The 16,836-nt window shown below is 32.1% G+C and overlaps 1 protein-coding gene across 1 annotated transcript; it reads left to right on the top strand.

Moving 5' to 3' along the window:
* Nucleotides 1-261: 261 nt before the first annotated feature.
* LOC132720965 (3-ketoacyl-CoA thiolase A, peroxisomal-like) lies at nt 262-15,543 on the top strand. Its single transcript, XM_060705217.1, has 10 exons — nt 262-629; nt 3,007-3,155; nt 4,328-4,450; nt 5,223-5,324; nt 5,744-5,824; nt 8,048-8,144; nt 9,138-9,231; nt 9,921-10,100; nt 13,621-13,822; nt 14,602-15,543. Exons 1-10 carry the CDS (start codon nt 453-455, stop codon nt 14,672-14,674), a joined length of 1,278 nt encoding a protein of 425 aa, XP_060561200.1. The 5' UTR covers nt 262-452; the 3' UTR covers nt 14,675-15,543.
* Nucleotides 15,544-16,836: the final 1,293 nt, after the last annotated feature.

Below are 16,836 nucleotides of genomic sequence, written 5' to 3'. Positions count from 1 at the left end.
CAAATCATAATTCATAAGAGCTTTCCGCGCCATAGGTAGCACCTAATTTCATATTAAATAAGATCAATGGCTATTTAAGTATACAAGTATTTCATTTCTGAGTAAAAATATCAAAGGGAAAATATGTATTCTTATTAAATAATGAATATTTCTGATGTACCGTACACTGTTATTTAGCAAATATTATCAAAGGTATTCCGCGTGAAAATTGAATACACTGGTCTCCTGCATGCTTCGATATTGTATATTACAATGATAAATGAAAAGAGAACCTGACTAAAAATTATAAACATCCGGTAATGAACGTCCTAATTATTTTCAGCCTAATTTTTGACATCTGGCGTCCTAAAAAGATAAAGTAAATACATAGATTGTGATTTGCGTGTAAAACTTTGCACTTTCAGTTAGGTTGAATTGAACGGCGGTCATTTATTGAACTGTCATCCTCGGGCATGGAGAGAATAAGTGTACTTGCCAAGCATCTTTCAGTTTCTGATCGAAACGGAGTAACCCCTGAAGCCACAGGCAGCACGAGAGAACCGCCTAGATTTCCAAATAAGCCTGATGATATTGTTGTAGTAGCTGCTGTAAGAACACCGATCGGTAAATCAAGAAGAGGCTTCTTTAAGGTAAACTATAGCTGATTTATTGATACATGTATCGATAGTTATATATATCTGATATATAACTGTATAATTGATACCGGTTATTTTTTCATTATATTAATTGTTTATTTTTGCCGTGCACTGTTTGTTATTTAGTCGCGGAAAAAGTATTTTTAATGTCCGCAACAAATTGTTCGAACTTGAAATTGGTAGTATAACTATTCGCAACAGTAAAGTTCTATTTGTCACTTAACAATCCGCCACAGTTAAATAACGATAAGCCATGTGTTCAAATGTAACAAATTGATCGAACTTGAAATTGATGATGTAACTATTCACAACAGTAACTATTCGTCACTTAACAATCCGCCACAGTTAAATAACGATTTGTAGCCATGTGTTCAAATGCACATATTTTCAAACTGTTCATGAAATCCTTTTTTTCATTTTATAGGAAAATATACATATTGTATTTCATTCATTAATTATATAAATATACTGAAAAACAGCTTTTATTTATTACCAAAATTACGTAACACATTGTCAGTTTGCTAACCTTTATTAATTATATAAAATTGAAAATTACACTTAAAAAAGCTCTTATTGAATAAAAAACACATGAAATAAACATATTATATTTTATTACCAAAATTACTGTTTACATTACATTGTAAATAAGTTAACAAGGACAAAGTGACAAAAAAACAAGTAGTATCCAATTGTGAGGGAACTCTTGTACACAAGTGTTCATACATACATGTACATATACAACATTTTTTTTATACAGGACCATACAGTGATGCACAAGCATCAAGTAAGGCGCTGATTGTAATTTTTCTTAGTCTATATACTGTTTCCAAAAGGCCCACAGTTGATCTTGAATTTTCTTAGTCTGCTTTGTTTGAGTTTTTTCTCTTTCACCAACTTGGTCTGAATTTTAACCTCAGATGCGTCCTTATGTAAAAGGGATACAAGTACATAGAAAGGCAAGTTCCCTTTCCTGGCTCGTCTGTTAAGTTTGTAGTGCCCGGCCTGTGACAGTCGTTATTTGCTCTCACTGATCCTCAAAACTGATTAAAGCAGTTAACTCCAAACATAAAGCATATTTTTTATTAATAATATCTTTTTTGTATTATGTAGTTTATGGATATGAAGCTCAGAAACAAACAATTAATATATTAAAAAAGGATAATTCTTCAATCATTTTTACAATTACTTTTTATCATGGTAAGTAATATTTTATTTTAAAACAAATTGTGCCTGTGTTTCCTCATTTAATAAGGTGCCATCTTTGACACTTGTCATATATTACAGCATGTGAATTCCTGTAGACTAAGATACGTCTTAAACAGAATGAACAAGGATGAGCTGGCTTGCTTATGATTTTGTTATTTATTTTATATGAATGTGTTCCACATTTTCAGAGAATAAAAGGAATACTTTTGCATCAATTAAATATTTCTACAACAATCCTAAGATGATTGGCTTGTTTAAATTAAAGGTTTGACAAATGTTTCAGATATGCATTCTTTAATCAATTATTGTAAATAAATTTTCGTAATGAGCACATATTTTTTTTTGCAATACCCATTTTTTTTATATTTGACAAATATAATATCAATAAAAATATTAATTGACATATATGTATATGTTTAATTCAATATTTATATCAACATACAGTTACTTTCTTGTCAATGTACTCCTATAATTATGTTACTCAGATGAATTGAAAATCTGAGCTTGGGGCCTTAACTTCATATTACGAATATTAAGAAGCAAAAAAAATATTATTGTCATTGTCAAATTATTCTTAAAAAGTTTGTTGATTTAACTTGACCTAGGACAGGTGAAACTAAGGACATTATTGTTATAATCATACTGTGGCAAATAGTTATTTCACTGTTGCAAATCATTATTTCACTGTGGTGAATCATTGCTAATTGTTGAAATTCACTCTTGTACAAGACATATTTTACACAGTAAACTAATATACTTCAAAAACAGAATGAGCCTACTAGATTCAATCCAGTATCTAATTAATATATATTAATTGATTACATTTGTTGGTTTTTAATGTTGCATAATCTGGAATGGAAATAAAAAAACTTTATTGACATACCAGTAAGTCAGTTTTGATAAAATGTCAAACAAAAATTTTTATTATGTAAAATTAGAATTATTATTTCATAATACTGTGGCTCTGATATAAATGTTTAATAGTAGCCCATACTTAAGGCCAGATGAAGAAATCTTTTTTGTTATAACTTTTGTATTTAACAATCAAATGTTGACCAGCTGCCTCCAACCAGGTGAGTTGAATTAAGTTACTGACATTATATGAATAAAAATTCTGTGACTGACATTGTTTCAAGTATGAATGTATTTACTATTGTAATTATAGGATACACATGGAGATGATCTGCTGTCTGCAGCTTTCAATGGAATCCTTAAAAGTGTTAACATCAAGCCAGATGAGATTGGTGATATATGTGTCGGGAATGTAAATGATAATAAAGCCTCTGTAGGAACCAGATTTGCTCAGTTTTATAGGTTTGCCATACAAAATTTGTCATTTTTGCTTTTTAAAAAAATATTTTTCTGTGGAATACATCATAACTTTTAATCCTTAACATTATGAATAAGTCATCATTAACTTTAACATTCTGAATAAGTCATCATAACTTTTAACCTTTAACATTGTGAATAAGTCATCATAACTTTTAACCCTTAACATTCTGAATAAGTTATCATAACTTTTAACCCTTAACATTAATAAGTCATCATAACTTTTAACCCTTAACATTCTAAATAAGTCATCATAACTTTTAACATTCTGAATAAGTTATCATAACTTTTAACATTTAACATTCTGAATAAGTTATCATTACTTTTAACCCTTAACATTCTAAATAAGTCATCATAGCTTTCAACCCTTAACATTCTTAATAAGTTATCATTACTTTTAACCCTTAACATTCTAAATAAGTCATCATAGCTTTCAACCCTTAACATTCTTAATAAGTTATCATTACTTTTAACCCTTAACATTCTAAATAAGTTATCATAGCTTTTAACCCTTAACATTCTGAATAAGTTATCATAGCTTTTAACCCTTAACATTCTAAATAAGTCATCATAGCTTTTAACCCTTAACATTCTTAATAAGTTATCATAACTTTTAACCCTTAACATTCTGCATAAGATATCATAACTTTTAATTTTAACATTCTGAATAAGTGAAATGGATTTGCTCTATCTGCACCAATAGTACAGAAAACATTTTTAAAAAAGGCATGCTTTAAAAGCTGCAATGTTCTTGTAAATGCTTGTTGAACACTAAGCTATACTTAATGTTTCTTTTGTTCTTAAAATTGGCAAGCCAATTTCAATATTCAACTTTTACAAAAATGGCATTGTTTTAACTTTCAATTCTTACATTTTAGTGTCAAAAGTATTTATTATACTAAATTTAAAAGATGAAAAATTAAACTTGTTTGACCATTCTTTGTATTTGAAAAAAAGAAAAAGAAAACAACAACAAAAACAGCACATAGAATGTTTCATATTTGAATTATAAGAAACAGGGCTTTAACTGACATTGTAAATGATAATTTTTTAAACTTTCTTTTAGTGATAATTAATATGATAATTGAACAATAAAATTAAGAAAGAATATAAAGAATCTAATGTTATGTATCTTATTTCTCATCATTACCTTGCAGTGGTATACCATACACAGTACCAGCATCTTCTGTGAACAGACAATGTGGATCAGGACTACAGGCTTTTATGAATATTGCTGGGGGAATCAAAAATAAATCTTACCCTATAGGATTAGCAGGAGGGTAAATTATTACTTGCAGTACATGTTCTTACTAAAATGATTCCCATGAGCATGATAAGCATGGCAAATGTTTTTTTCTTTAAAAAAATCAGCTTATCACAATTTGATCATTAATATTAAACAGTATTGTCATTGCTACTTTATGTGTTGTACCATATACATCTGGCATTATATTGTGCTCTGTACAATGATGTTAAGTCTCTCGTGTGGAATTGCATGCTTTATAGAATATATTGTGTAGAGAATAACACTATTGCAAGGAGATGATTATGCTCTGGGAAAAGAAAGTTTTCCAAATACACAATGCCAAAATATTTTAAAAACAAAAATTCCCATGGGGCTTAAATAGTTTGACAGTATAGTAATAATGTTGTCAATTTGTACAACAAACTTTAATAGCAAAAAATTCCCATTGGGTATGATATGTTGTGTTCAGTAAGCCTTCGGCTTTGCACAAATTGATTCTATAGCAGAAACTTCATTTTTGCCTTGTACAATTTGTACAACAAACTCCAATAGCAAAAAAAAACTTGATGCATTATGAACTTCCATAATAAAACAATGCTATTGGGTGCATCACATGTTTTATACCATACACTAAGGATTGTAAATACAAGATATGCATTGAACGGTATCACATTGTTTCTATTTTAGACTAGTTTTATCAATGATTCTTGTCTTAATATACATATACATGTTATATACAATTCATACCTATAGAGATTGTTAATTGTTACCTAAAATGTTTCTTTGTTTTAATTATTTTTTTACAGGGTAGAAATGATGACCAAAGATCAAATTGGTAAAGGATTTGAAGAACTCAATTCTAAGGTTATGGATTATGAAGATGCAAAGAATTGTCTTATTCCAATGGGGTACAGAATGTCTTTAATATAAGTATCCTTATAGAAATTAAGACTAAGAATTAGATGTTAAGGTGCCGGTGGCTTAAAATATACATAATACTTGGTCCCACCAATGGCTTTGAATAAATTATGAAAGGTATTAAGGAAATTTTTATTCCTTTATGAATGTTTTCTCTAGGGAGAGTAGCCAATGATACAAATGATGAATTTTTGTATCAGTTAAAAAATTTCATCCATTTTATAAGCAGATCAATGCAAAAATGCCAAAGTTTTAAGGCTAAGAAGGACCCCTGTCTTATATTTAGGTAAATACGGTATTATGATATATTATTTATGCTATGTAATGCCTTCTGGATTAACAGAGTTCTTGAGTACTGATATTTGGTATACATTGCCATCGCAACTGGAAATCTATTTTTGTTTTGCAGAATAACATCTGAGAATGTTGCTGAGAGATATGGTATAACCCGTGAACAACAGGACAAATTCTCTATGAGCTCACATCAAAAGTAAGTTTGGAAATTCTACATCATCCTCAATATTTATAAATGTCTTATTTGGCTAAATAGTTATTTTTAGCTCGACTTTTCTATGAAAAGGGGAGCTATCCTACTCGCCCCGGCGTCGGCGTCGGCGTTGGCGTCACACCTTGGTTAAGTTTTTCGTACCACCCCACTTTATTTCAGAAGTATTACAAGTATGGCTTTGAAACTTACCATACTTGTTCACCATCATAACCTCCATCTACAGACAAGAGTACATAACTCTGTCAAGGTTTTTGACAGAATTATGGCCCTTTTTTGACTTAGAAAGTGTATTGAGCTTGGTTAAGTTTTTTGTACCACCTCACTTTATTTCAAAACCATTGGAGGTATTGCTTTGAAACTGACCATACTTGTTTACCATCACGACCTTCATCAACAGACAAGAGGACATAACTCTGTCAAGGTTTTTGACAGAATTATGCCCCTTTTTGACTTAGAAAATACATTGAATATGGGTAAAATCCACTTATTGCCTTAACCCTTTGAGATATTGCTTTGAAACTTTTAATGCTATTTCACATCATTACCCCCATCTGTACGCAAGAGAAGGTAACTCTGTCAAGGATTTGTTTTAAAAATTAAGGCCTTTTATCGACTTAGAATCTTGGTTAAGTTTTTAGTACCAGTCCACTTTTTGACTGAACTGTTTGAGATATTAATTTGAAAGTTGGAATACTTGTTTACAATCATGATTCCCAAACATGTCCAGGAGAAGGTAATTCTGTCAAAGATTTTATTTGAATTATGGCCCTTAACTGTCAATGTTTTGTATTATAGGCAAGCACTAAAAAACTTAAAAAATCTAAAAAAATTCATTCCTATCCACTTGTTCACTTTACCATAAATTATGTCATATAAACATTGCTGTAATATTCAAGGGTATCAAACAACTAGTTCACTTTAAAAATACAGAGATTCTTGTATTGCCTTTTACTGCAAAAACTTTTTTTATTGGCAAGCAATAAAAAAGTCGAGCGCGCTGTCTTACGGACAGCTCTTGTTTTGACATCAAATCACCTTGTTTTCATGACTGTTGCAAGTTTAGTCTTTGAAATAACTACATTTCTTTCATTAACACTTGAAATAAAAAAGATTGCACTTGGTTATAGATAATTTTTTACACATGTCCTTTTACATGTGAAAAATAAAATTGTAGATTTGTAGTTATTTTCTAACTGCTTTGTGTACCATCAGAAAATTGTACATGCATGTACACACCTTTCAAATGTAAATCAGTTCTGAAAATTTTCAAATTTCAAGAAAAAATATAACAATATGCAGCTGGAAACATATTTAACTCATCTGTGCACAAAGCACTAAGGGTGAGGTCATTAAGTTAATGTGTAGTATAGTAATAACTGACAAGAGCAGTATCTGGATATTTGGCTTAAAACATTTTATTGTTGACTTCTACATAGTTTGATAAAATTATAGAACTTAATTGGCTCCCATTGACTTTCCATAGCAACCAGTGAATTCCAAAGCAACCATTGACTTTCCATATTAACCACTTATTTCTGTAGAAACCATTGACCTTCAAAAGCAATCAGTGACTCCCCATTGACTTTCCATAGGAACCAGTGACTTCTGTAGCAACCATTAACTTTCTATGTCAACCAGTGACATCCTTAGCAACCATTGACTTTCCAAAGCCACTATTGACTTTCAATAGCCAATATTAACTTTCCACAGCAACCAGTGACTTTCATAACAACCTTTGACTTTCCATAGCAACCATGACTTCCCATAGCAACCACTGTCTTTCTTACCAATCATGGACATTCCATTCAATGACTTTCCAAAGCAATGAATGACTTCCATAGCTATCATTGACCTTCCTTAGTAATTACTTACTTGCTATAGCAACTTCCATAGCAACCAGTGTATATATGTACTTCAGTCAGGTAAGCAAGAAAAGGACAATGTTGGCTCTCTTGTTTATTCCAAATTTTCCTTAATTTTGCTTGAATGATAAGATGTTCGCCACTTACCAAATGCATGCCTTCTGTTATGAGGAAACTATGAATCTTTTTGGTGTATAGTTGTGCAGACTGACTCCTCAAAAGCAAATCTCTTGGTTTTTGCGGGATAATTATTGATTTTATTTATTCTGAATTTTTAAACTCATCTGGAGGCGAGAGGCTTTAAAGAAATGTTTAACACTATAAATCATTTTGTAAATTTCAGAGCTGCCAGGGCAACAAAAGAAGGTCATTTTAAAGCAGAAATAATTCCTGTAACTGTTAATGTGACTGACAAAAATGGCGAAGAAAAAACTATAACAGTAAGTGCATTATTATGTTCAGATGACTCATCATATCATGTAGATTCCTCTCCTATATTGTCTGTTTGTACATTCAGATTCTTATATTTTAAGTCAAAATGTAAAGTAAAAAATGAACATACCTATGCAATCATTTCAGACTAGATCTAGTGTTTTAAACACAATTTGGTATGTTAGCATGAAGCAGCTATAGAATGCACCAAAGACTAATTCACAGTACAGTTATATACAGTTCTGACCTTTTTGGATCATGGATTTCAACCAATCAAGTTTTATAAATGAAAATGTCTGAAGCATATGCCAGGCTGTATGAGAGATGTTACATAACTTATTTATATTTCATGATGTGTGTGCTAGACACGTAGAACTAACATAAAATATTGTATTACATACAATTAACTGTTTGACAATCATTCCATGTTTAATATACAAGTACATGTATGTCTACATTTATAGCTCACATAATTATAGCACATTTTGTCTCCTTAGTGCAGTAACGGGTTTAAATACCTTACATAATTTCTGAGGAGTTAATCCATTACTGCACTAATGTGATGATTTGTAATATCGTTTTTCATTGGATAGTTGTGATGTTTATATAATCTGTATACACTGCTACTGTAGATTTATGAAGTATACTTCATTTTTCCTCATATTGAAGTAATTATACAGGTTATATAATATATGCTCACTAAGTTTATAGTAAGCCGTATAACCCAACATGATCTTTATAACTAATGGTATATCAATGCATTAAGAAATAGTTTTTATGAAAAAATGAGTTTAGTTATAAATTCAATAAAAGAAATTAGGAAAAAAAGATGGTGAAGCTGAATACTTAATTAAAACTTTTCAGATTTTAGTTTACTTGGATTACCGTTAGAAAATTGCTTTCATAAGAACCCCTGTAGCAAATATCATTCCATAAACAAATTATTATAATTGATGTAATTGTAACATCATTATTAAATTGGTTAATACTGATTCTGTAAGGTGACCCAAGATGAAGGAATAAGACCAAATACAACAATGGAGGCCCTGAAGAAATTGAAGCCAGCATTTAAACAAGGGGGATCAACTACTGCAGGTACACATGCATTGATTTTCCTTTATTTGATAGGCTTTCAAGGTGTTTCTTGTATATGATAATAGTTTATTATTATTGCTATCTTTAAACCCATAACTGCGACTTACTCTAGAAGACTATTGATAACTTTATATTTGAAGAATATATTAAAAGTTACTCTTTTCCAGATGAAACAATGGTAGTTGTAATGATCTTAGAGAATAGTATTAACATGGGAGCTCAGGTTTTAAAGTCTTATGTTCCATATAGTTAACATTTTTAGGTGGAATAATGGGATGTCTCATTGTAATCCCTGATTTTGTTATAACACAGTTTTATCATTGGACCACTGCATTTTATCAAGCTTGAGCAGCCAGGTCAAGATACTTAATACAGGGGCCACCATAACCTAATGGTAAAGGTAGTCAATTTCAAATCACTTAATTGGCTCTAAATTGTCATTGTGGGGTCAAACCCGATCATCATATTTGGATTATGTCATGAGAGGAAGCTATTCAGCCAGCAATTTGAAGGTTGATGGTTCTTCTCAGGTGCAAACTTGTATGGTAAAAATAATGCACAGAGGAGCATCTTAGGTCTTTGTCCAGAATTAAAGCTGCAAATCATTCAGATTAATATATGTTGTTATAATATCAGTATATTTTACCTATGAATAACTCAGATAGTAATGAATAAAGAAATTTTGGCAGGAAATTCAAGTCAGACAAGTGATGGTGCTGCAGCTGTTCTCGTTGCTAATCGTGCCGAGGCCGAGAAACGTGGACTCCCTATTCTTGGAACATTACGAGCATTTGCTGTTACTGGTGTACCACCAGATGTGATGGGTATTGGACCTGCTGCTGCCATCCCAGAAGCTCTTAAAATGGCTGGTTAGTAAGAAAGTTATAGTTAAACCTTTTGAAGAGGGGCGGAGTCCCCCTCATCGCCAAGAAAATTTTGGACTTGTGAGAGGCTAAAAATGACCCCAGGTCGATCATAATGTAACGTGTAACCAACGCTGAAAAGCCTTTGACTCTATCTCAATCCCTTGAGAAGTTGCAGCACTTTGAAATAAATTTTGATGGAAAAAATCGAGGCAAAATAGTGATTTTGGGCAATTTTGAGATGCCCCCTCGTTGCCATGGTAACAGGAAATTTAAGACTGAGCATGTCGTTACAAAGGCAATGGTCCAGTCAACATTTGTGCCAAGTTTGATTAGTATTGAAGCATTTTTCATAGTTTCATAGCAGTTTGAACTTGTAACAGGAGGCTTTTCAGTGAAAACGGCCATTTTCTACAATATGCTCATGGGGGAAAGGGTTAACTAAAAAAATTATAAATGTTACAAAACAACAATTTTTCACCAAAATTAGGTGAAAGACCACATGTTAACATGGAAAAACTAGTTTTTAGGTGATTTCAAAGTTTTTCATTATTTTTTGTTAACCCTTTACCCCATATATACGCGAAACAACGCACTTTCGACCCCCCCCCCCCTTTTTTAGGCCTCAAAGAGTGAAAAAATGTCCTATTTGGGCCCCAAACAGATGTTTTCATTTGAGAAATGTTGCTAAAAAAATTGAGCACTTTTTCGGCGCCGCCCCCATCCAAAAGATACATCAGGGGGTTGCCAGAAGGGGGATGTGCCCCCTTCTGTTAGGGGGGTTTGAAGAGGGGCGGAGTCCCCCTCATCGCCAAGAAAATTTTGGACTTGTGAGAGGCTAAAAATGACCCCAGGTCGATCATAATGTAACGTGTAACCAACGCTGAAAAGCCTTTGACTCTATCTCAATCCCTTGAGAAGTTGCAGCACTTTGAAATAAATTTTGATGGAAAAAATCGAGGCAAAATAGTGATTTTGGGCAATTTTGAGATGCCCCCTCGTTGCCATGGTAACAGGAAATTTAAGACTGAGCATGTCGTTACAAAGGCAATGGTCCAGTCAACATTTGTGCCAAGTTTGATTAGTATTGAAGCATTTTTCATAGTTTCATAGCGGTTTGAACTTGTAACAGGAGGCTTTTCAGTGAAAACGGCCATTTTCCACAATATGCTCATGGGGGAAAGGGTTAACTAAAAAAATTATAAATGTTACAAAACAACAATTTTTCACCAAAATTAGGTGAAAGACCACATGTTAACATGGAAAAACTAGTTTTTAGGTGATTTCAAAGTTTTTCATTATTTTTTGTTAACCCTTTACCCCATATATACGCGAAACAACGCACTTTCGACACCCCTCCCTTTTTTAGGCCTCAAAGAGTGAAAAAATGTCCTATTTGGGCCCCAAACAGATGTTTTCATTTGAGAAATGTTGCTAAAAAAATTGAGCACTTTTTCGGCGCCGCCCCCCATCCAAAAGATACATCAGGGGGTTGCCAGAAGGGGGATGTGTCCCATTCTGTTAGGGGGGTTTGAAGGGGGGCGGAGTCCCCCTCATCGCCAAGAAAATTTTGGACTTGTGAGAGGCTAAAAATGACCCCAGGTCGATCATAATGTAACGTGTAACCAACGCTGAAAAGCCTTTGACTCTATCTCAATCCCTTGAGAAGTTGCAGCACTTTGAAATAAATTTTGATGGAAAAAATCGAGGCAAAATAGTGATTTTGGGCAATTTTGAGATGCCCCCTCGTTGCCATGGTAACAGGAAATTTAAGACTGAGCATGTCGTTACAAAGGCAATGGTCCAGTCAACATTTGTGCCAAGTTTGATTAGTATTGAAGCATTTTTCATAGTTTCATAGCAGTTTGAACTTGTAACAGGAGGCTTTTCAGTGAAAACGGCCATTTTCTACAATATGCTCATGGGGGAAAGGGTTAACTAAAAATATTATAAATGTTACAAAACAACAATTTTTCACCAAAATTAGGTGAAAGACCACATGTTAACATGGAAAAACTAGTTTTTAGGTGATTTCAAAGTTTTTCATTATTTTTTGTTAACCCTTTACCCCATATATACGCGAACAACGCACTTTCGACCCCCCCCCTTTTTTAGGCCTCAAAGAGTGAAAAAATGTCCTATTTGGGCCCCAAACAGATGTTTTCATTTGAGAAATGTTGCTAAAAAAATTGAGCACTTTTTCGGCGCCGCCCCCCATCCAAAAGATACATCAGGGGGTTGCCAGAAGGGGGATGTGCCCCCTTCTGTTAGGGGGGTTTGAAGAGGGGCGGAGTCCCCCTCATCGCCAAGAAAATTTTGGACTTGTGAGAGGCTAAAAATGACCCCAGGTCGATCATAATGTAACGTGTAACCAACGCTGAAAAGCCTTTGACTCTATCTCAATCCCTTGAGAAGTTGCAGCACTTTGAAATAAATTTTGATGGAAAAAATCGAGGCAAAATAGTGATTTTGGGCAATTTTGAGATGCCCCCTCGTTGCCATGGTAACAGGAAATTTAAGACTGAGCATGTCGTTACAAAGGCAATGGTCCAGTCAACATTTGTGCCAAGTTTGATTAGTATTGAAGCATTTTTCATAGTTTCATAGCAGTTTGAACTTGTAACAGGAGGCTTTTCAGTGAAAACGGCCATTTTCCACAATATGCTCATGGGGGAAAGGGTTAAATAGTGATAATAAGAGAAGGTTTTTCTGTAATTAAGAGGTTTTGCAATCAAATATTAATGGATACATAGTGGATACATAGTGAGTGACCAGGTGAAAGTCAAAATAAGTTTACATTTTGCATAATTCCTTTCAATTTTATTACCTACTTTGCATGAATGGTAAATAACTCATGTGGCCCGAGGCAGTTTCTGTGATAAATCAGAATTTACAGGTTACGTTCAATTTATACAAAGAGTCAGGCAGTCTTTCTATTTAAGGCAGATTAATATTTTATCATGAACATTTTCCATTATCAATTGTTGGTCAATTACTATTATAACAGTCTTTTGAAACACATAGAAAGTCAAATCAGTTCAACTTGACAGTGGAAAAAAATTAGCATTAAAATTTTTGTCACTTTAATATGAACATTTTCTTAAATATAAAGAGAATAATTTGTATGTCTTAAGGTATATAAATAAACTCAAAATTTTTAAAAATTGTAAACATTACAAAAGTCATGGTACATGTATATTTTAAGTTGTGATTGTCTAGAATTGCTTTCCTACAATAGTACTAAAAGTATGTAGTTAGAAACTTAACTTAGTAATTGATATTTACTTATTTTATACATGGTGAATTTTAATTTGGTTGTGTATGAAAATAAAGAAAATTAGCAACCTGCTACTTTTAAAAGTTAAAACATTACAAATTTTATTAATGCCACAATCAGATTTGCTCTTTTTTTTGTGAATCTATATTAGTCAAGTAAAATTTGGTTTAGATTTATTAAATAAAAAAGGGAAGTTAGTCAGAATTTTATAATATAAAGATAACAAAAAAATGTTTCTTAATTTGATAGGTCTTACCATAGATGATGTTGACATTTATGAAATTAATGAAGCCTTTGCCAGCCAGGCTGTATATTGTGTAGATAAACTTGGCATTCCCCACGAGAAAGTCAACCCTAAAGGAGGAGCCATTGCCTTTGGACATCCTCTGGGGGCAACAGGGGCCAGAATGATAGCTACTCTAGTACATGAGCAAAAAAGACGAGGAAAAAGGTGAGCAAAAAAATTTCACTACATGGAGTTGTTGATAAAATGGACTTGACCTGCTTTGAATCTGAGCTGTTATGTGGGAAGGTTTTAGTTAACAAATTTGAAGGCCTTCATTGAATTGTGCGACAATTTTTTTTTATACAGTGCCAATTGATACAATACACTGAAAATGGAGCTATCCTTTTTATGAAACTAAGGTTTTTAGTACAAAATACTAAATTTATACAGGCAGCAGTATGAATGTGTGGTCAAAATGCACACAATGTACAGGCTAACATGACACTAAACATTTAGCATAGTTGTTATTGGTGCTAGCACACGAACACGGCTCTTGGCAAAGGCAAATGAGATTTATTAAGTAAAGAGTTTAAACATAATGATCAGAAACACAAGACTTAAGTTATACAAGGAACCACTCTATGTTTATACAAGGAACAACTCTATGTGTTACATGTATTCTGCATAACTTTACATTGTGCTATTTTTTTAGAAGGAGAAAAAAATAATTTTTCAATCCTTATTATTTTTGACACCCCTTTGATTGCCTGTAGACTTGATTGTGACCATTGGTTAAAAACAGATTTTCCTACTTGTCTTTTCATTTATAGAAAAGGAATGTTTTCATCTTTGTCAAGGTCACATTGGGGGAACATTCATTACCAATATTCTAGTTCCCCTCAGAATCCAAGTATCTTAACAAATTACAAAACAAATTTCTAATAAGCCTAGTAGATTTTCTTTTATATGGATGTTAACAAAATAGAAACATTTATCTGTTTCAGGTCACTAGGTGTTGTTTCAATGTGTATGGGAACTGGTATGGGAGCAGCAGCTATATTCGAGTACCAGCCATGAATAATTATCATGTGACAAAAACAATCTGGTTTCCTGCCCTACTATTGTTTAGGGGACCATTCTATTATTTAAAAAAAAATGAATCGTGCATAAGTGATATGACTATGGCATTTTTAGAAATCATGATACTTGAAAGAAAAAAACACAACCATTAATTTGATAAAAAAAATCTATCATTTTATCAAGATCATTTGTCTTATGCAATAGGAAGCAAGTCTCTTGTTTTTCTTTTGTGTTCAACTTAACAGGAATAAATATTATGATATTTTATTAACTTCAGCATCTCACAATTACAGGAATGTATGATTATCAAGAATTTACTAACCCATTACCATGCTTAATCATCTTATATGGACTTGTATATCTTTCTATCGGGACAAAACCTTCCACCATTTTTAAGGAAAAAACAAAATAAGATCTGACTGAAATAGTGAACAGGTCAGACATTGATCAGAGAGCATGGATAGGATTGTAAGATGGACAAGTTCATTTAAGATATTAAGAGTGGTAAAGGGTAAAATTGTTGAGATATTTTCAGAATTTAGTTTTTACATACATTTCTCAACGGTGTAGAGTATAGTAAGACTGCAGGCAGGACAGACTCTATACTGGTATCAGAGGTCAGGTATTGATATCCTTAGCTAAATGATTAAGTTACTGAATTATATTTGGTTGAATAATATATATACAATATATTTTACTTAAAGTTGAAAAATAATTTTTATTGTTTGTGCTAAACTATAATCAGAATTTATCATGTTTTATTGTAAACAACTCAAAGAGGTCTGATAAATATTTGTTAATTCTTGTTAATATGAAATATTAAATTATGTGATAAAAAAAATAAATGATACAATCTATGATCACTATATCAATCTCTTCATGTAATCAAAATTAATGGTATTTGATGTTGAAGGTATAGAAGTCAAGTGTACAAAGCTATTAACATGTATCTGCTGCTCATCATTAAAAAAATACAACAATAAACGTTTGAATCTTCTTAAATATCTGTATGAAAAGAATATGTTTGTATATTTCCTCAAGAATGAATGATGCAGGCACAAAGTCATTGCTTCATAATTAAAACTCTTCTTATTATATAGCATTATTATATAGCAACATAGTATTTTGCTCGAGAATATTTTATTCTTTTGACATATAATTTTCATGTGTGTTAAATAAAGAAAACATCTATATTATAAATTTTATAAAAAAAATAATTCATCTATAGCTTTATACACTAAAGTGTTATTGGACACATCATTAATGGTAAAGTCAAATAACAACAATGGTTTGCTCTAAACATACTGAATTTGTGCACAATGCCTTTTCAAGTCATTCATTTCATTTTTCTAAAGGATTTCAGTATCCTGATACAAAAATGAGCTACCTTGGCCAAAGGCTTATCAATAATCACTTTTGGTTTCAGTAGGTCAAGGGTTAAAGGTCAAATTTTTCTATCTCTTTATGTGCTATTAGTAAGTACTTCAAAGGTCAACATTGTCTTGATGGAGAGTAAATTTTGGTGTCACAAAGTGATCAGGTGAGCTTTTGTGATCAAAATTTGTTAAGTGTCCGTCTGTCTTCCGTCCATCCGTAACTTTTTCTTTAAACAACATCTCCTCATAAACTGCTGAGCCAATTTTATTCAAACTTCACAGGAATATTCTTTGGGTGGTCACATGTAAAAATTGTTTCCATGCAGAAAAAACTTAAGAAATCTTCTTCTTTAACAGCCAAAGAGCTGGAGCTTAGATAGTTAGCACTAAACATCTTCTAGTGGATGTCTACCAAGTTTGTTAAAAAAGCCCTGTGGTTAAAATTGGCCCTGTCCCTGAGGGTCATGGACAGACCTGGGGTAATCACTAATTGTAATCATCAATTTTTTAATTGATTACATGATTACACTGTAATCATCATGTAATTGATTACCTTGCTCAAAATTGATTACATTAATTGTAATTAATCAATTACAGCTTAAATTCAGTCTGTAATTATGATTACAATTTGATTAATGTTGATTACTTTCAGATTTTACATGAAACTATTGAAATTCAAATGTTTTATTTCACATGTTACAGTTTAACTTATACTCCTTTATAATGATCTTTAATCACTAATTGTAGTGTAAATAATAATAATAAATAATGATTTATTTTGAT

This window comes from Ruditapes philippinarum, unplaced genomic scaffold (genome assembly GCF_026571515.1).
Source record: "Ruditapes philippinarum isolate M1 unplaced genomic scaffold, ASM2657151v2 ctg145_1_1_1_1, whole genome shotgun sequence".
Taxonomy (NCBI): domain Eukaryota; kingdom Metazoa; phylum Mollusca; class Bivalvia; order Venerida; family Veneridae; genus Ruditapes; species Ruditapes philippinarum.
The sequence above is the reverse complement of the archived record's forward strand: the minus strand, read 5'-3'. Positions and strand labels throughout refer to the sequence as shown.